The 20046-nt window shown below is 33.9% G+C and overlaps 1 protein-coding gene across 1 annotated transcript in view; it reads right to left on the bottom strand.

Moving 5' to 3' along the window:
- Positions 1-2675: 2675 nt before the first annotated feature.
- LOC123544865 (uncharacterized) overlaps positions 2676-20046 on the bottom strand; it is a 67813-nt gene continuing 50442 nt past the window's right edge. The window contains exons 23-36 of the mRNA XM_053517391.1: positions 19356-19478; positions 18145-18267; positions 17695-17817; positions 16515-16637; positions 16078-16191; positions 15610-15735; positions 14474-15341; positions 13435-13552; positions 12408-12558; positions 6609-9755; positions 6243-6365; positions 5494-5544; positions 4964-5039; positions 2676-4592 (exon numbers count right to left, since the gene is read on the bottom strand). Coding sequence (XP_053373366.1) covers positions 4421-4592; positions 4964-5039; positions 5494-5544; positions 6243-6365; positions 6609-9755; positions 12408-12558; positions 13435-13552; positions 14474-15341; positions 15610-15735; positions 16078-16191; positions 16515-16637; positions 17695-17817; positions 18145-18267; positions 19356-19478 — 5438 coding nt within the window. The 3' untranslated portion in view covers positions 2676-4420. The remainder of the gene's footprint in view (positions 4593-4963; positions 5040-5493; positions 5545-6242; positions 6366-6608; positions 9756-12407; positions 12559-13434; positions 13553-14473; positions 15342-15609; positions 15736-16077; positions 16192-16514; positions 16638-17694; positions 17818-18144; positions 18268-19355; positions 19479-20046) is intronic.

The raw sequence follows: 20046 nt of genomic DNA, 5'->3' as shown, positions 1-20046 counted from the left end.
GTACTTAGTCAACGCTATCGTTCATTTAACATTTAGCCTGATAGCGGCAAGTAATTTTGCCTTTGCGAACAGTGCAGATTTAATTAATAAATAGTACTGCCCAAATTGAATGACATACCAATCCATTTCAGAAATTTAGCAGGGTAATAGTTGAGGTAGTTCTACATGTTCAGATCATATTTTTTTGCAATACAGAGTTTGATTAAACAACCGTTATTTTTTTCTAAAAACTTCAAGACACACTGTGAAAATTCGAAGAGTAAAGAAGAAAGTGTCGTGTGCTGGATATATGCTAGACTATTTTAACAAATGGACCTCAGTCAAGTTTCATTATGACAGTCTATGGGAAAATTACGATTTTGAAGTTCCATGCCAGTGCTTTATTCTACGTTAGAAGGTACTAAATGACTCCGTTATTATTTTCTAGTTAAAAATAACAACGTATAACACGTTTTATCAGTATTTAAAGTTTTAACGTCTTGTCAGGCTATCTTGGCATGAAGGTCTGTTGGTCATGTGACGCTAAAATTTCGTAGATAGACATCAAGAACTTTCACTGACCTCTTTCATTTTACCCAGCGGCTTCTACATAACCTTTGAACCATATAATTTAGCTAACTTAGCTTAGAATCATCCGCAGATATTTCCTTTTACACCTAAGCATCAATAAAGTTTGCATGAAAATGGCATTCACTAAGTGGCACTTATACTGATACGGACTACAATCAAGTGGACCAAGGAGTTATATCCCGCGAATTACTACCATCGTACCTAGAAGTTTTCAAAATCATTCTGTCGCAGTCAGTTATCGCCACAAGTCAAATGTCAACAAAAGTTACTACAACACATCCGGCTTTCCACACTTGCAGAACTACCTTAAATGTAAGTGTTGTGTTCAGGATCGACACACATTTTAGTAATTGCTTCTGAAAGATGTGCCAAATATTTTAGTAGTCCAAGCTCAGACCAAGTCAATACACGTCTTATAATACAATTAAATTTGATTTTTACTATACATGTATAAAGATAAGGCCACAGTGTTAAATCAATTTGTTTTTGTTTCTCAAAGATTTTATAGCTGTCTACTCAAGATGTTCTACAGCAAATATTTTATTTTCACGTTTGTAAAATTACTTCTACAAGACTTCTGTAAATCAATGTAATATCATTTTCTTTTATAATCATTTATGGAAGGAGGACGTATTTCTAGCGTTAAAAGGGGCAGTCCTACTAATAAAATTTTTGTTCCTACAAAATATCAAGTTGGGCATAACGAAAACAAGCCGATGAAATTAGTACTTTTACACAAGTTTCACTAACTTTATTTTTATTCGTCGCCAAACGAATCTTCCCTTTTATGTTCTCCAGGTAATATAGGGTGTTCCGTAATATATGATAATATAAGTAACTGCAATAACTTTGTCAGTTTTTGCGATAGAGAAACGGTTGAGCACTTGTTAGAAAGCTAATTGGCCCAAGTTTTTTATTAGACAGGTAGAATGAGTGCATGTGACGTCAACGTGACGCCAATGACGTCATATGTTTTTTCAGTGTTTCCAAGATAGCGGAAAATGCAGATTTTTTTTTCAAATAAATATGAATTAGGTAAATCTCAAAAACTTGCTGTACGCAAATTGTACGCAAATTAAAAAAATGTACCCAGAAGCGGCTACTCCATCTGCACAGTAGATTAAGAAGATTAGTCTCAAAATGCTGGAGGAATTATTAGAGACAGACGCTATGAAAACACTGGTAGACCGGTCGACGTCGTTTACAGCTCGTTTTTCAAAATCGAGGGCTCGAGGCCATTTTGAATATCTATTGTAACTGATGAAAGTTACGTATGAAAATGATGTTTATGTGTAAAACACTTAATATGTCTGCTAATATATATTACAATATAGATTATTGTAAAAACTGACAAAGTTATTAAAGTTATTTATGTTATCATATATTATGGATCACCGTGTATAAGTACGTTCCATTTTCTTCTGATAAATTAGTACAAGGCTTTAAACAAGGATTTCTACATATTTCACACTTAAAGAAGCAGTAAACAGCAATGGATGAAGGAATATGGCGGACACATAGGTTTTAATGAGATGCATGTCACGGCCCGGATTGGTCACGTTAGGGGAGAAGATATGTTAGGCAGTCGGTAAGCTCAGTCGGTAGAGCACTCGCCCTGTAAGCGATGGGTCCCGGGTTCGAGCCCCGGACTGACTGCACATTTTCTTCACCCTATGACACATAGGAAGAGTTCATTTAGCTTAATTTTTCGAGAATTTCAAAATTTGACATCAACGAAAACTTCTGATGGTAGTGGAAGACACCAGATGCCATTCAAGCAGTATTACAGTCACGGGTTGCACACTTAGATAATGGCTCCATTCGTTTTGTTTAAACAAACATACAAAACGTCTAATAGTATATTCATATTCCGACTGTGTCACAGTTGTGTATTTTAATCAGGAAGTATACATGAGTATCGACACGAAGTGGAAGTCTGCCTACCTGTAAATTATGCAATTTGACAAAACCGTTAGTGTGTAGGTCAAACTAATTTCTCAAACAGCACCTTGCATTAAGTTTGAGATCAAAGTACATCCCAAGTGTTGAAATCATAACGAAATATATTACATATCTATCAATGGGAAATATAATTTAATACAAGATTTAAGGTGAGTAAATATTTTAATAAACAGTCATGTGCATTCGCTAAATATTTTAATATAAAAAGCAAATAAATAAAGATATATCAAGCAGCGCAAAATTTACCATAGCGCAAAACGGTGTACTTCTAATAACACAAAGAAAAATCGACGGGGGCAATTGTCGTTGAAAAACAACATTTAAACAAAAACGTCTTCCAGATGATACTTTCTGCAGACGAATGTATATATACGTTTTAGTGACGCCTTACACTTATATTTAATGAACGCCAAAGAGGTAAGAAAGCAACATTTTTGTACTATGTTACGGTCAGAAAAGTCCTTTATATATATATCGATACAAGTGCAATACAGGTCAAGATCTAAAGGTTAAAAAACAATAATAATCAAATGAATGTTACAGATTAGTGCTGAATAACAAAACTCATTAAGGATGTGCATAAAGATACAAAGCTTTAAAAGGTCAACAATTCCTGTGGTATTACTGAAATATTTGCTTCATTTATTAAAAGAAATATATACATCGTGTATGCTTTCTTAACCTTGGACAGCTGTCTTTGCTAATGTTGACAATTAGAAGAGAGTTTTGTTCAACATTTACATAATAAAAGATTCGAAAAGTACCTGACCAAAACTGTTCAGCAATTAAATTTTATCTTCTACAGTGATAATAACAGAAACATACCAATTGACCTCTGTATAACGACGAAGACAATTTGGTTATAAGCAAAAATGATACAAAATGATAAACGAGGGGTGATCTGGAAGTTCGTAGACTGTTACTAGAAAATAAAAATGCAACTCTATCTACGTGGAAGTTATATATGTTTTAAAGTTGATATATTTTGTCTAATATGTTTAAATATTAGGTAAAATTATTCAACAATAAAACGTTACAGCAAAACAAACAACAATAACACAGTAAGGGCTTAGGCGTACCCGAAGCACGTCAGCGTACAACAAGTGACGTCATGATAACGTTAAACGATGGCGATGTTTATGATTAAAACATTAATATCAAATAAAATCACTGAGGCAAATTTACATATATGCTCTAAATATGCTCTAAATGCACTTAGGAGATTTGAAACTTTCTTCTAAACGTTGTCTAGTTAGTTGTGAATTACACAAAAAGAATGCTAGGAGATGGAAAACTGCTACCTAAATAACAGTTTCTTTCTACCTCTTGACATTTAAAATACATGAAATTGTGCAACAGACAAAACTGCGTTGAATTGCACTATTCACAGAATGCTCTTTTCTATCTAATTACAATATTCCCATAATGCTCTTTCCTATCTTAAACTGTTTTATTTCTAGACAAAATTAGTTTGAACAAAAAAACTATTTAAACATATGTATGTTATGATGAAAAGAATTTTAATGTTTGTTTGTATATTTTTAGAATACAGTCATGGCCTACATTCAGTATCCATGAAAATCAAATGAAAATTTAATGAAAGTAATGATTAAAGTTAAAACTAAATAACACTACGAGATATGAATTACCAAAACCTTAACATATGATACAGAATATAATTAATTTTCTATACGCAAAGCAAATGAAGTAAATACGCTTGCTTTGAATATTTAAAGTAAATCGGGATTGTAAAAGTCAGGACACCATTTAAAGATATTGGCCGCTTGATTTCCTTGTAATATAGTCCATTGGTAATATAACATATATTATATCATTTTTATATATGATATTAATCTAGTGTTTTCTTTTTCCTGTGATATCGTATACGTTATTTCACTGGTACGACCTTTATTGTGAAGACACGCTTGTTGAATGATGTCTTAACTGGACCAAATGACCTTTCTTCTACTTCTACCACTGGTCCATCGGATAAATTCTTTTCAGTTTGCACACTCTCTTTAACGTCAATGTCTAAAGTGTTTGGTAATACTTTTGCTTTGCTGTGAGTGTGAAAATGCATTTGTTTTAATATTGCAATAAAATAATTATGATGTTTTACAAGAAAGAATTAATCGTCATCAAACTACCCGTGCAAGAAAAGAACGCAGAATAAGCAATTTTCTAACAGTACGAAGAAGCATTAAGAAGATTAAGTTTCCTCATTACATTTGGATTTTTATAACAATAAAGAATTATGATATAACACACTTTAAAGGATGATAAAACTACATTCGTTAAATATATAAAATTATTTAAATGTTATTCCTGAGTAGTCAGCCGTGTTGATTCAATTATTTATTTTGTAAAATGCAGCATTATTGGAATAAAACACCTATTTGAAGTATCATTTCATATAAAACAGTACACGTACCTTAGTTTTGTGTAGACAATAAACGCTGTTACAGCAATTGCCGTCGTTACAAATAGAGCACCCGATGCAAACAGTGCTATATGAAGGGAATAATTAATATTATATACTTGAACAAAATAAACACTACATTATCGTTAAATCAAGTTACGGTCGTGTGCTTGTAAGAAAACTGATATATTCTGGTTCTTTAGATAATGAAATACACTCAATTATACTCATAATACTGTGACGGGTGTTGCATATTTCATTTCCTCTCATGAACAGACTCAATCAACCGGAGTCTGCTATTATTCGCTTGGTTGTATTATGTGCTCCAAAGAATCTTTTTACTTGACTGATTCTCAAACGGATATTATCAGCATATTTCGAAGTATTTTACATTTATTTAAAATTAAATTGGGTCTTTGATGCTGATAATGGAAAGTCCTGACTTCGCATCAGCTCTAAGTGTCTTTAGTACAATGAAGTTGGAAATTAATCCCTGCAATATTTTGACCTCTTTATAAAATTAACTTCAAGATTAACGGTACCTATGTTCATGATTTCTTCATCTTCTGCAATTTCGTCTTCTTTTGAATCCCCTAAAATTGTTAAAGCATAAAGTACTAAAAACACAGCACAAAGCTAACAGCAATTCTTTTAACATATTATACATGAATCTGTACATCATATCTTGCACCTGTATCTGAATCATGTATCACATTCGCATCCATAATTCTGAGACATTGTATATAGAAGTCAAATATCTATCATATGAAGAGAAAACCATATTAGCTCAATACAGAGAACACGGATCTATGCATTATGCAGGGTTAGATTCCCCGCCGTGGTAAATGTGATTCGTGATGATTTGACATGAAATTCGTCTTGCGTGCTGGGGGGTTCGTTTTGAGGAGGTTGCGCTTTTGGTGCGTGGCATTCCCTGTTTGATATTTTTCTTTGTTTCTATATCTTATTAAGGTGAAGAGGTTGGCATTTACTTTCAGAGAACGAGTAATACCTATACAGAACTGAGGAAGACTAGTGAGGTTTACTCTCCGCCATTATGTCATTGAAATACTGTTGAAAACCGGAGCTAATCCAAAACCAAACAAATAAGTATTTTATACATTAAAATGTTATTCGTTCTAGAATGTGTTCAACTTTCTTCTGACATTAAAGATGTATCTTCTCGAGTCTCATTAATTATGTAAATGGTCAGATTAAAGACTATGCATAGAGTACTTGTCATTTAAATCCATTTTCTTTATGAAAACAAGTATTTGGAAGTGCTGCTTACGTGTACATGTCGACTTGTCTTCGTTCAGTGTATATCCTTGGTGACAGCTGCATTCAAACGAACCAATAACATTTGTACAAATATGCCCACAATCACCATTTCTAGTCTCGCATTCGTTTTCATCTGAAAGCGATTCAAAGAGTTCAGTGTTGACGAGTAATACTGAATTATTTTCACTAACATATTTCTTAGGTAGCTGAATGAAAACAAAACCTAAATCTAACTTTATTCATTTAAAATTAACTTAGTTTATTACTTTTGAATAAAGAATACAAATTTATAATACGATTAACTAATGCGTGCATTCTAATGATATTTGTTGCTGCCATAACTTACTGTACAAAATGACATCTGATTATTACCTACCATGCATAACAACCAGAAGATGAGCCTCGTTTGATGTTATATTTGCAACAACATTGCCTGCTATGCACGTATATATACCACTGTTATCGGGTGTCGCAGATGATATCGTTAGCTGCATCAAATGTTCATCAGTTAAATACTCTTCATTTTTTAACCACCAAAACTGCGGGAAGGGATCGCCAGTCGCATTACACGTAAAAACAATATCTGTCGAGTTCAGTACGGTCTGATTCTTTAAATCGGATACGAATGCTGGTGCCAAAGAACAAAAAGGATTAGCATCGGATAAGTAAGTTACATTTGCTGTCACAGAATCCATCGCGATTGAAATATCAGATATTGCATGCGTTTCATTCTGGAAAAGTTCTATCAAAACAGCTTCCAGGTCAAGGATTGCCGTTCTAATGTTGTCAATATCAGGTACATCTTCTGCTTCATAGAGCTCATACAATGTTGCAATTGAGTACAATACACAATCCTTAAAGTCAAAACATTCTGTCGAATTGAAATATTCAGTTGTTGTGTTAGCCATTGCCACAAACCAACTGTCTAGAAAGTTAATCGCCTCTATAGACTCTATCATTTCAGCCAAGTTTCCCATTGAAAAGTTTGCAGCAGAGCTAATTTTAAGCAGCAGAAGATCGTTTTCCAAAGCTTCAGTGATGTTTTCCATCAACTTTTCAAAATCCTCATCAGTCATATTGTAATCATTTCCTGCATGCTCTTTACTGATTCCCAGGTTTTCTAATGTCATATTTTCGGCCAGACCAGTTGTCGTGTATTGTTGAAGTTCATCAATCACTGAACTTATTTCGTTAATAGAAAACATTGATTCATTGACGATGTCTCGAAGAGATTCGAATGCAGCTTCCATAAAATCCATTACTACGGTCATTTTCTGGCATTTTACATTGAAGAGATGTACTCTATTATCGTAGTCCTCATCAATATTGGTCCCCATACCAATAATAGTATCTGAAATATCTATGCTTTCATTCAAAAACGTTTCTTCGATTCCGACTTCCCTAATTGTTCTCAACAAGCCTTCATGTATTTTTGCGACTGATCTAAAGGCTATTTCTCTACGTTTCCGTCCAATCCCAAAAATGCTACTAATCTGCTTCATCAACACATCTATTGTAGCACGTGCTGCATTCCAGATACTTTGAAAAATATTCTTAAAATTAACTTTAATTGTAATTGTTTTCCAGCCCAATTTAAACGCATTGATATCACAAAATACAGCAAATACTGGTAAGTCTTTTGTTGATATTTCAACATCAAAACCACAGTTTTTAACGTCAATAATAGATTTTAGCCCGAATTCGATAACAAACTCCAAAACGTTTACTGCAGCCCCCAGTGCAAATTTAACCCCATCAAGTACAAATTTGGCGGCTTCAAGAACACCTTTAGCAAATTCTAATCCCTTCTGAGCTAATTCGAAAAGACCAGCTGCTAAGTCGATAGCTACGCGTGACTTATCAACAATTACCTGAGCTAAAGACACTGCAGCTTTTGCTATATCGAATGCAATCATAGGTAATCTTACAAATAGTTTTGCTGCCTCTAATGCCAAGTACGCAATACCTCTGACTATTCTACATGCTATGTTTGCTAGCTCACAAATCGGGTCGGGAATTCTTAGCATACAATTTGACAACCAGCACCACGGATAAGGTATTGTCACAAACCAAACTTTCTTCCAACGTATTTCACATTCGATTCCCGGTACGCAAATACTGCTGCATGATTTAATTTTACAAAGATTATCAATATTTTTCTGTGCATTCCGGAGCTTTTCCAAAGCTTCTTCAAAAGGCTTTTTGGCTTCTTCAAGCTTTACTTTGGCCGTTTCTAGCGACGCTACTGCCGTATCAAACACTGCATGTGCGTTGTCCAGTTTAATTTGCTTGTCTTCAAGCCATTCTTGTGCTTTGGAAAACTGGTACTGAGCATTCGTAAGTCCTTGTTTTCCTTGATCTATTCTTTTGTTCGCATAATCAGCAATGACGTTTATCACCTTTTTTAGACCATTTAAATAACTATCTTTAAATGAAGAGCTTTCAGTCTGAATTTGTCGCTTCTTACGGGCTTTGGCAACAAACTTTCCTTGCACTCTTATTACCAGGTCATACCAGTTCTTCCCATTTTCAGCAGAGACGTCAAGTTGTGCCAAGAAAATATCCCAAATATTACCTTCAATGTATAAGTAAAGGCCATTATTTGTAAGAAACAGATCTCCGGTGGCTTTCATTCCGAGCAACTTTGCAAATAATTGCAGCTGAAAGACAAACTTGTTACTGGTAACTGACAAAGCTGCTCCCACGCCTATTCCTTTCTCGTAGCTGAAAAAGTTGTTAAGCTTCTTTTTATATGATGCACGTCCCAAAAGTCTAAATGCCTGCTCTCCTTCAAGATGCTCTTTCACTTTATCAAACCTGCTACATTTTAAAAGGCTGTCGGCGGAATAAACAATTTCAATATCAAATTCACCTAATTCTGCTCCCTTCACAACCAGATTTACAGTGTACTTAAGGCCAAAACCTGTGAAAGAAGTTGCCTTCTGTATCAAGGTGTTTGAGACTCTTGATAGCACGTTGGAAATTTCGTACTTAAAAGCGTCAATTTCAAGGGTCAGGCTGGTTTCAAAGTTTGCAAATAACTCTTGTTCAATGAACTCTGTGTCATAAAAGAACAAAGTAATAAGTCTTTCCAGTTCGAAGGACAATGCCCAAATTTGGTCTAGCAATGGTTTAATATCGTCAAACTTTCCAGACTCTTGCTCAGTCAAACAGTTTTGAATAAGATCTTTTATAGACATTACAATTTGCAAAATGTCATCAGCCAAAGTCTGCGTTCTATTTCTAAAAATGAGGAAATTTTCTAATGCTTGAAATTCAGTGTTCATCAAGTCAAGGATTTTGACAATGTGATTGTCCAAGTTTAAAATAGATGCACTAGTATTGATTTCAGCGGACGTCCGTGAGGGTTCGGAAGTCGCAAAAACATACGCCTTCTGCCTAATAGATGAATGCCAGTCTTCTAGTATTGGAACACCTTCAAAAGGGGTGGCTAGTTCCATCTGTACAGTGAAGAATATTCCCGGTGGGTTAGAAGTCTCTCCGCACCAAGTTCTGTTGTTACCTACAGCATTGATAAAGTTAACGAAATGACTTTTTTTGCTAAAAGGTAAAATAAATTTCGTACCTTAAATTGAATAATGTTTTCTATAGTATATCGATAGTAACAACTGATGATTCTGTGTCAATATTCTAAGCCTTTAACTAAGAAATGTGCTGCAATATTGTTCATGCTATGTCTGCTACCAAATGAAGAATTAAAAAGCACGCCTAGAGATGTCAGTCACTTGAAGACGTCGTTTCTGACGACTCTCGGAAACTGATTTGTAAACAAAGTGATATAAGTGTCTGCACGAATTCTGCAATATATGCCGTCATTCAACAGGAAAGTAAATTGACTTTTAACATAATCGATATTTTAGTTCAATATTTCTTGTACCTTTGATAAATTTGTGTTATTTTGCCTCGTATAGGTGACTTTCATTGAACAAACAAGATAAATAATAAAATTGATCTGATGCAATTTCTTTCTTAAATGTCACAGGTTTCAAATAGAGCTATTTTTCCACGGATTGCTCTTTACAGTGTGACAGATATATGACGACAACCTTTGATATAAAAATATCAGTAATATTGAATTTTTTATATACAAGACAGACATTTCAGGTAACAGTAATGTGTGTTTCGGTTACTAGCTCGACAGGTACGCTTTTCAGATCAGTTTTGTGACAGTTCATACCTTACAAAATTCTTTCATCGATATTGTATCAAATCCTATTGATTTTCTTTTACCGGTATATATACACAACTATATTGATTTGGAAATTTGGACATTGGCTATATTGAAAAGTTTGTAATACCCAAGACAAAAATTTCATATATTATCAGAAAAATAGTGCGTTACGATTACAAACCAGATATTCATGTTTTCAGCTGAAGACGGTGACAGTTCACAGCTGAACAAAATTTCACTGATATTTTACCGAATTCTGTCGTAACTTTTTATTTATACAAAATTTCTATGATTTAGATATTGCAATTGATACATTTTTCTCGTCTTGTATGTTATCTAGCATTGTGGCACATTTGCTATTCATGCAGTTGTTTAAATTCTGACAGTCAAAGTTGACAATTTCTATCTAATGTTTCAAATTTGTATGTACGTAATCTGTTACATTACTCGCAGCTTTAAAGATACCCATGAGTCGGATCAATTTAGTATGAAATAGGGGTAGCCCTACAAAACAAGCATTCTCTAGTTAAACGCATGGTATACTCATTATCGATTTGACTGAATTTTAAGACGTCAAGAAGTGCCAAAACAATTGGCTGGCTACAGGTATATGCAGTCCATTCTTGTCGAAAAATAGTGTCATAACCTTCTGAAACAACGTTTTCAATTTAAGAGGCATAATATATCTGGCTCCATAGTCAAACTTTCACTTTAATGTGGTTGATCTTCAAAATCCTCAGGCAGATAGTTACTAACCATGGTACTGGAATGACTTCTTTAATATTTGAATATGCTGCATTTCTGTTTGCTTCTTGAGGTCAGACATCAACAGTTATTTCAGAGCTAAAATTATAATCCAGGTAACGAAGTGATGTGGTAAACAGTTGTTTAGAACTCTTGTTGCATCAATATTTTTCATTTTTATTGTGTGAGCCTGGGACTTTTCAATACAAGAATGAAGGAAAGCGTTCAAATGAGAAATATCTTTCTTCGCTGGAGGTAAGTGAAATTGATCAATATCAAAATATCAGATTTAAGCTAGTTTTATGACAGTACATGTATATTTACCAATATATGCATATTCAGCTCTGCAGTTTAATATTAAGCATGTTTTGCTCATGTTTTTAATTGGGAATTTCAGCCTCAAAAAAGACATACTATTTGTCACTGACCAAAACATGATGCCTGAATAAGTCGTGTACATTTACAAATTACCAATGTTTATATTTGCATATGGTCGTATGTTCTTAAACTTTTACATCGTCACAAATCCACCACATTAAAATATTTGTCGTCTGGATAGATTCTCTTTACATCTTGCAAATACGTTATTTTGTAATATTAATACTATACAGTGTTATATTCTTTAGAAACTTTCTCATATTAAAGGTGGTGTATAGCATTATGTGAAGTCTGAAATATAGAGGAAGATGACAGTTTTATCTAATTGTTTACTGATGTTGCTTATTAGAAACTATGTTGTCTTTGTCTGTCAAAGAATACAGTTAGTACCAAATAAAATGACATGCCTAAACATTAAAATACAGTTTCACTACAATAGCACTACTTTTCTTGCAGAAATAAAAAAAAATCTTCACAAATTCGATATATTTCGTCCTGAAATATATGTCTCTTGCTCACAAATTCGTTCTTGCAGATCGTGACCGACATCTATAGGTGTGATTTACTGCACAGAATGTATAAGAATCATAGAAACAAGATGGAGAACAACGCACTTCACAACACTGAATCGAGGTCATGAGGATTTTTTTTCCTTTCTGTGGGAAATAAGCAGGTGGGATCAGGGATATTAAATGATGAGACATCAGTTAAACATTTGTATATTTCAATTCTGCCCCCTAAACTTATTTCAAAACTGAAATCAATATAGCTGTACTTATAAAAAAGATTAACTTTTGGGTTACATTTGTTATAGACTGAATATAGACCGTGGTATATATTTACGGAATACTTGATACATACCGCCAATTGAAGCATACGTTTCGACCTCGGCATTTATAGATTTTGCCAAACTTATTTTGTAATCTTGTCCAAACACCTTAAAGTTCAATGAAGGTGACATTGTCACACGTGCATATGCATTCCACTCTTCTAAAAAGATGGACGTTAACACCTGAAAAAAATAAAGTTGAAATGTAAGTCTTGGTTTGATCGTTTGTATATTGTGTTACACCAGAAACATTGACTTTCTTAGACACTGTCTGAATTTCTCAAAGCAACAAGATCGAATGTCATCCATGTAAAATTAGAATTAACATGACAAGTAAAACATCAGCTCTTTCCAATTAAATCTGTTAGAAGATCCCCTGGAACCATAGAAAGCAACCATGACTATGTTTGACCTGTTCATAAGAGGTAATAAAATGTGCGCCCCCCTAGCACCGGCTTAAGCGGAATTCTATTACAGTACGAATGAATGTACCCAATGAATATTACAACACTTATTGCTAAATCTGATTTAAACAAAAAAGTCAATAACGTTTAATAAAACTGGAAAATTGAATGAATTTCCGTTTGTAATACATGTTCTTGTTATAGTAAAGTGTTCTGCGACTTAATAATCAAACTGCCAAACGTTGCTGAGCGTGTTACATGTTAAGTGTCAAATTTTACTACAAAGAGCGTTTCAGAGTACGCTTCTTTATTTTGTTAAACAAAAGTGATATTTTGAACAAAATGTTCTTAATACTTGTTCCCGTAAGGGTGGCTGGTTACATATTATTAACACAACAATAAACATTTTTTTCGAAGTCAATTTATGGAATTTCATATCAAATCCGAATCATTAATATTGGTTTTTGTCATGAGCTTTAATCATGAGCATATTGTTTTAGATTTCAACTGGGTGTATTGTTATGTCGTCAGCCCAATTAATTTATCAGTATCAACAGAATTGTTGAATTTCGAAAATATGTTTCAATATACTTATATGGCAACAACAAAGCAACAACACATTAATTTATCATTAAATTTTGATTTATTTACTTACAGTCTCCACATCTGGCACACCAAAGAATATGTCTGCATTGCCGTCAATAGTCCAAAAGTTTCCATTGATTGAAATTTCTCCTCCTAGCCAAACGTCTGCATGAGACAGGAAATCGAGACTGAAATGAAATGAAAACTTAAAAAAATCTTTAATAATCAAACTTACTAGCTCTTAGGTTGTTGCTATGTGGTTAAATAGCTTAAATTTATTATAATCAAGCTTTCCAGATTTTATGTTGTTGCTATATTGTTTATATAGGGACCACCATGGCTGAGTGGTTTAAGTCGCTGACTTCGACTTGCCCATCGCTGTTGTTCGTTCGAAATCTCGCATGGAATGTAGATTTGTTTCATGTGAGGAAGCAATCAAGTAGGTTTACGGAAGTCTGCGGTTCTACCCTAGTGTCCGCCTGTGCCTAAAGCAAAGCCCAGTACCTGTGGAATTCATCTACGTTCAAAGCTTGAACGTCGCCATATGACCTAAACTTGTGTGAATATGTTACGCGCTAAAGAGTGTTCGTATTATGATGCTCTAATTTAAAAGCAATTACAATATTAGCTGATTAAAGTTCGTGTATTCAAGAACATACTTTTTCCATTCCAAAGCATTTTAGTCTGTATAAAAAGTGATTTTCTCTTAGGTTGAATGAAACCTTAGACTGAATATTCTGACTTGCCAAAACTGTTAAAATCACTAGATATGAAATTATATTCCGGGATATGATATGGAAGTTTTCAAGAAAGCATTTTGCAACAGATCTGAAAAACGGTCTACAGAGAGACTCACATATTCAAAAGTCGTAGCTCTTCGAACATTTCGACTTAACACAAAGACAAAAGAATAATCAATCCACTTTTTCAAGGACCACATTCTATCAATATTTTAAGTAAGCAAGGTTGGATATACATTTTTCATAAAGAAAGTCATGGCAAAATGAATGTTTTGCGTTCTTCAGTATTAATCTACAATTTATACTTTAAAAGTTGGTGAATAGGGACCTAGACCTTTTAAGATACTAGTATATTTAGATAATACTTACGGATACTGAAACATTGCATCTCCATTCCATAGTTTTAACTCTGAAGAGTGGCTGCTAACAACGGATAGGCCAATGCCTCTGGGCAGTACACTTAATCCATATTTCGCTTTAAGTTGCTGGAATATATTTATATTATCAAAGATACTCCTTGACTCTTCTGGTATCATGAGGAAAAAACTTCCTCTGCTGTTCTGACCAAGACCAACGATGATACAAAACTTGTTACCTTTAGAGGGCAGAGGTAATTTAATGGCATGGCCTAGTATGCTAAGCGAAATGTTTGAATCAAATCGGAATACATTGTAGATATGATCATCTAGAACAGGGGCCTCGTTGCACCAGGCTGTATCCTTAATTTCATCACCATACAATATCTCACTTTTCAGATCTTGTATTGAAAGTACAGAGTCGCTAGATGTACCAAACTTGATCCAGTTTGGTAGTGATGGGCTTAAAAAAGATAGATATGTTCTCAAAAACGATTCATGAGAAATAAAATCAAAGATGTCCGAGCCCGTCAGATTTAAAACTTTGCAGTCATTTTGTGGTTCCTCGCTAAATAGAAGATTGCCGTCGTCAGGTTTATAGCTGACAATATTACTTATCCTGCATTCTCTTTCGGCCAATGTTATTGCAAGTCCTTGAAGCGAAGCTGGTAACGCCATGACATTGTTCTCGACAAAAGCTATACCAAATGTGTAAAACACCGATGGCTGCTCTCTCAGTCTGTACCACTCAGATGTAGATTTAAGTTTCATGTTAGAATTTGTTCCACCCGTGCATTGTGTGACCGACAACGAAAAACATGCCTCCGGAAGCAAGAAACCGCCTATTTTATATTGCTCAAACACGGTGCCATATTCTCCATCTATGAAATAAGATTATCGGAAGTTTAGAAAATATATACTGAATGCTTTTTTATGGAATTTGAATAGTTACAGAGTTTTTTCTTCTCTTTGTCTAATACGATTATCAGAAATAAATGTTTCATTACCTAAATTACATTTGTACAACAATACGATGTTAAAAGTATATTTTGCGCATCACTCGGTACTAATATTATAACTGTCTGAAAGGTACGGAAAATAACGCGTGAACAACATTTTTGTGATAAATTACTTGTTTATTATATTTACCTCTTGGACAAGAATATCCGTCGGTCTGAAGCTCTCTACCATCATAACATTCACATTCGTAAGACCCTTCTGTATTAGTACAGACCTCTTGACACCCACCGTTATGTATAAGGCATTCATTTATATCTTAAATTGAAATGTATTAGTGTTTGTTCTCATGCTATTTTAGAAATATTCAGTCTTTAAGACAAAATATGGTTAGATCTTTTAAATATATCTTTAAGTAATGAAAGCTATGAAATAAACAGAACAACGTAAAGTGTCCAGCTCAATCAAAACAAGACATGATTTTAATCTGTAATTTATCTGGTAACTGTAATAATAACCGGAAACATATCGCGTCTTTTTACAAACTGTAACACTGCATATCAAAATTAGTCAGTATTTATGTTAGCCATTTTTCAAGAATTTTGGTTTCATTTCCTGTTAGTTTTGCTAAATATACTCAATAAAAATGTGTTTCAATACCTGTTTCACAGTGGGCAGAAGTAAAGCTTGGGCTACAGAGGCAGGAGTACGAGTTCAGTCCGTCTCTGCAGGTCCCAACATGTTGGCATACCACTCCAATACAGTCGTCAATATCTGCAAAATATCACAATGATACTTAAAATATTATCCAAACGTTGTTACATCTTATTTTTTTTAAATAATATATAATTATAAACTTAACCTAAAATCAATGAAAACATGTGGGCGTTGTTCGTTTAGATTTACTAAAAAAAGATCGAATCGTATTTAGTCGTGACTTTGGTTATATGGTTAAGTCTTTCTACTATTCGATGCAGTTACTGCTGGTATGAAACATTTAGCGTGAACAATCCATAGAAACAATAACACATGGCAATAGCCTAGACCGAACATAGACGTGTATTGCAAACATTTTGACATGCACACGCAAAACGTACCCGAGCAAGTGTGTAGATCACTCTCTATTTCATATCCTGTATCACAACTGCAGACATAGGAACCAACTGTGTTGTCACAATTCTGTGTACATCCAGAAATACCTCGTCCACACTCATCGATATCTGCAATGTTTCAGTTCAAAATGTAAAACATATCCACTTTAATATGTTAAATGAACTATTACAGAACAGAACATATATTTTAATATTACATAAAGCAATTGATGCGTTATGCATTATCATTTCGTACTGGACATAGCTTTTTTCACTTAAAAGATGCATAGATATTCAGGTTAGTGCCATTTTTAAACGCACTCTATGTAGTGTTGTTTTATTACTATTTTAAACGTTAACAGTATTCACAAAGGAGAGTAATGTAGAAACACCAGTATAGTATTTTCTTTTCAAAAAAGCTTTGTAAGATTCTAAGGAAAATTTACTTCCTTAAATACCAGCGAGATACCTATTTCTTTTTGACTAGTTTATTGTTTGTCTTTTCTTTTTTCTCATTTTGAGAAGTAACAATTCCTTACGGACATATCGTACAGTTTTCTGTATGTATATAGGCAAAATGTTTCCTGCAAACAGACTTTCTTTAAACTTTGTGTACTGACTAAGAGCCAAGTTTGAAACGGAAATATGTATTAAAAATCATAGGTACCCAGGCTTAATCTTAAATTATCTGCCCTTGAAAATCAGAAAATACCACAAAATCCAATTTTCAAGGGCAGGTAATTCAATATCAAAGCAAAGAAACTGTGCATTTAAATTTATACTTCTGTTTCAGACTTCATTTGCAGTCAGTATGCAAAGTTTAAAGACTTTGTGGTATCATTTTGTCATGTTCATAGTTAAGGACAGTTGCCACAGTGTCTATATTGACATGGGGCAAAAAATTTCTTGAAAGTCGGAATCTATTTTCAAAGGCAGATAATTCAAGACCAAGCCTGGGTACCTATGATTTTTAATACATATTTCCGTTTTAAGCTTGATTCTCAGTCAATACACAAAGTTTAAAGTAATTCTGCCCGTAAGAAAAATGTTGCCTATAATATACATATGTCTTTAACAGAAACTTGTTTTGTTGTCAGCGTAAAAGTGCCGTTTTGTTTTACATTAATCTTTTGTAAACTTCAACCTTTGAATTACATTTATATAATTAGTGAACAGTTACGAATACCAGTGCAGGATTGTTCGTCCGTGTCTAGTTGAAAGCCGTCACTGCATTCACAATGATACGATCCAGGTTCATTAACACACGTTTGTATACAGCCTGCATTGTTCTCGGAACACTCATCAACGTCTTGCAAAAAAATTTAGCGGTTAGAATTGGATTTTGGTTTAATATAGGGTGAGGGGGGTATTCCTGTTGTTAACAAAGTTTTATAAAAGCTATAAAAACGTAAAGATCATTTGAAATTAATTTATTTTTTTATTTCATTGGCTTCAGGTATTTTATTGTAACTATGTATTTTGTACACATACCTGCATGCTTAAAAGTCACCATTTCATGTATGTATTATTTCTTGCATTCTATACTCTATCAACTGTAGACATTTCAGTTAATAAAGTATAATTCGACTGGCAAAATCTTAAATAGCCTAATAGTATGTTGGCAATAATATATTACCTTCACACCCTAAACCATTTTCGGTAAGTACATATCCTGTGTCACACCCACACGTGTATGAACCAACGGTGTTTTGACAGTAAACTGCACAGTCTTCACTTCCATCTACACATTCATCCACATCTGTTTCAAAGTAGAATCATTTAGTTACGGTTCAATTATTGTTACAATATTATCTATGATATTATTATCTTAGGTCTAAACGTAAAATACTCATGTAAAATGAAGTATTCCATACAAAAATAAAAGAAATAGTTTAATAATGAGTTTATACCTAATGGTTCCTTCTGTTAAGAATGGAACATTTAGAATTGGTTAGTCACACTTGTCTGAGCAACTGACCTCGAAAGCTGTTGCCATTACAAGCTGGCCAATCAAACTCCGTGACCTTAGAAATAACTTCTAACGTTAAAACTAATTTAGGCGACTCTGACTGAACGCACTCAGCGGATTACATATTACTACACCTGAGGATGGAAAATTGGCTTTGTTGAAACATGCCAAACATCTTATTTGTCACAAACGTTAACATACGTTGTTACCTTCGGATGCATGGTCAATATGTGTAAACAAACCCCATTGCTACAAATGTACGCATCGAATGGTACCCTGCATGTGGACATGTACAGACCGAGTCAATGTGTGTAGCCAGTGTTTCTTAATTGCCGTATTTACTCAAATGAACGTTTACTTTGTTGTTGAATTTAACAACTTATGTTAGCGTAAATACTTTGGAAAAAGCGGACTTGACATGTTTTAGGCAGTAGAAAACAACAGAGTTCTTTTTCAAAATTTTAGATTGTTTTTGTATTTTGGTACAAAAATAAATGCACCGTTGGTGCAAAATGCAACGCCCCCGGGAGCGCTTAAACGGGGGGATACGGAATATAAATAAGATAGAAGTGTCCAATCCTCTGGTTCCACACACTGATGACCAATATTTAAAACAGACACTGCAACCAAAATTTTACAAGATGATCATTATATACTTATATAGATGTGCCCTAGAAGGAATTTTTGCTATGCTTTAACTTGTTTTATGCAATCTAATTGTGTGTTTTGAATGCCAATAAACGGTTTGTCGAATTCTATTTTGATACATCAATGCTAAAATATAGCTGAATTTAGTTGAAATTTTGTTAGCCTTGATGTTATGAAATAAACAGTATCTTTAGCATCTAGCTTCTGTTGAGCATTATAACGTACAGTACCTAAACAAGATTTTCCGTTGAGATCCAGTTGGAAACCACTGTAGCATGAACATGCAAATGATCCAACTGTATTGATACAGTAGTGCTGGCACCCGGAAGTTCCTCTTGAACATTCGTTGACATCTGGTAACGAATAGTAAACTTCAATGTATTATGTTTTAATTGTCATTCAAAATGAAACTAACTACAGCTTGATATTGTGGTCACATATGACATATAATTTAAAATATCTATTACCATTTATCATGCCAAGAAAATACTTTTTCCATTGAATATACAGAAGGTAAGCGGATGGTTTCAATTATATTTAAACACAAGTTTACAGAGACAAGATACATTTTCTAAATATTTAACGTTTTCGTTTGAACATTAGAACAATTAAGAGTGTTTTGATTAAATGTAAACATTCGTGTGTACAGTATATCAGGTTTGTATCCAGAGCAAAGATCATTCAGAGAAACTCATGATCCTGGAACAATTACAACGCCCATAAATACACAATGCTAAAAGGTTAGTCTCTATAGAATCTCTCTAATCGAAGGAGATGAAGAAAAATAAAACCTTTCTTCGCTAAAAATAACAGAATTTTAGGCAATTTGAGGACGTTTCCTGTCCTTGGAAGGATACACCTTATAAAAAACGGGAGAAGAGAAGTTATCCTACAAGTCTGAAAACATTTTTGAAATTTGTC

This window comes from Mercenaria mercenaria, chromosome 1 (assembly GCF_021730395.1).
Source record: "Mercenaria mercenaria strain notata chromosome 1, MADL_Memer_1, whole genome shotgun sequence".
Classification (NCBI taxonomy): Eukaryota; Metazoa; Mollusca; class Bivalvia; order Venerida; family Veneridae; genus Mercenaria; species Mercenaria mercenaria.
The sequence above is the reverse complement of the archived record's forward strand: the minus strand, read 5'-3'. Positions and strand labels throughout refer to the sequence as shown.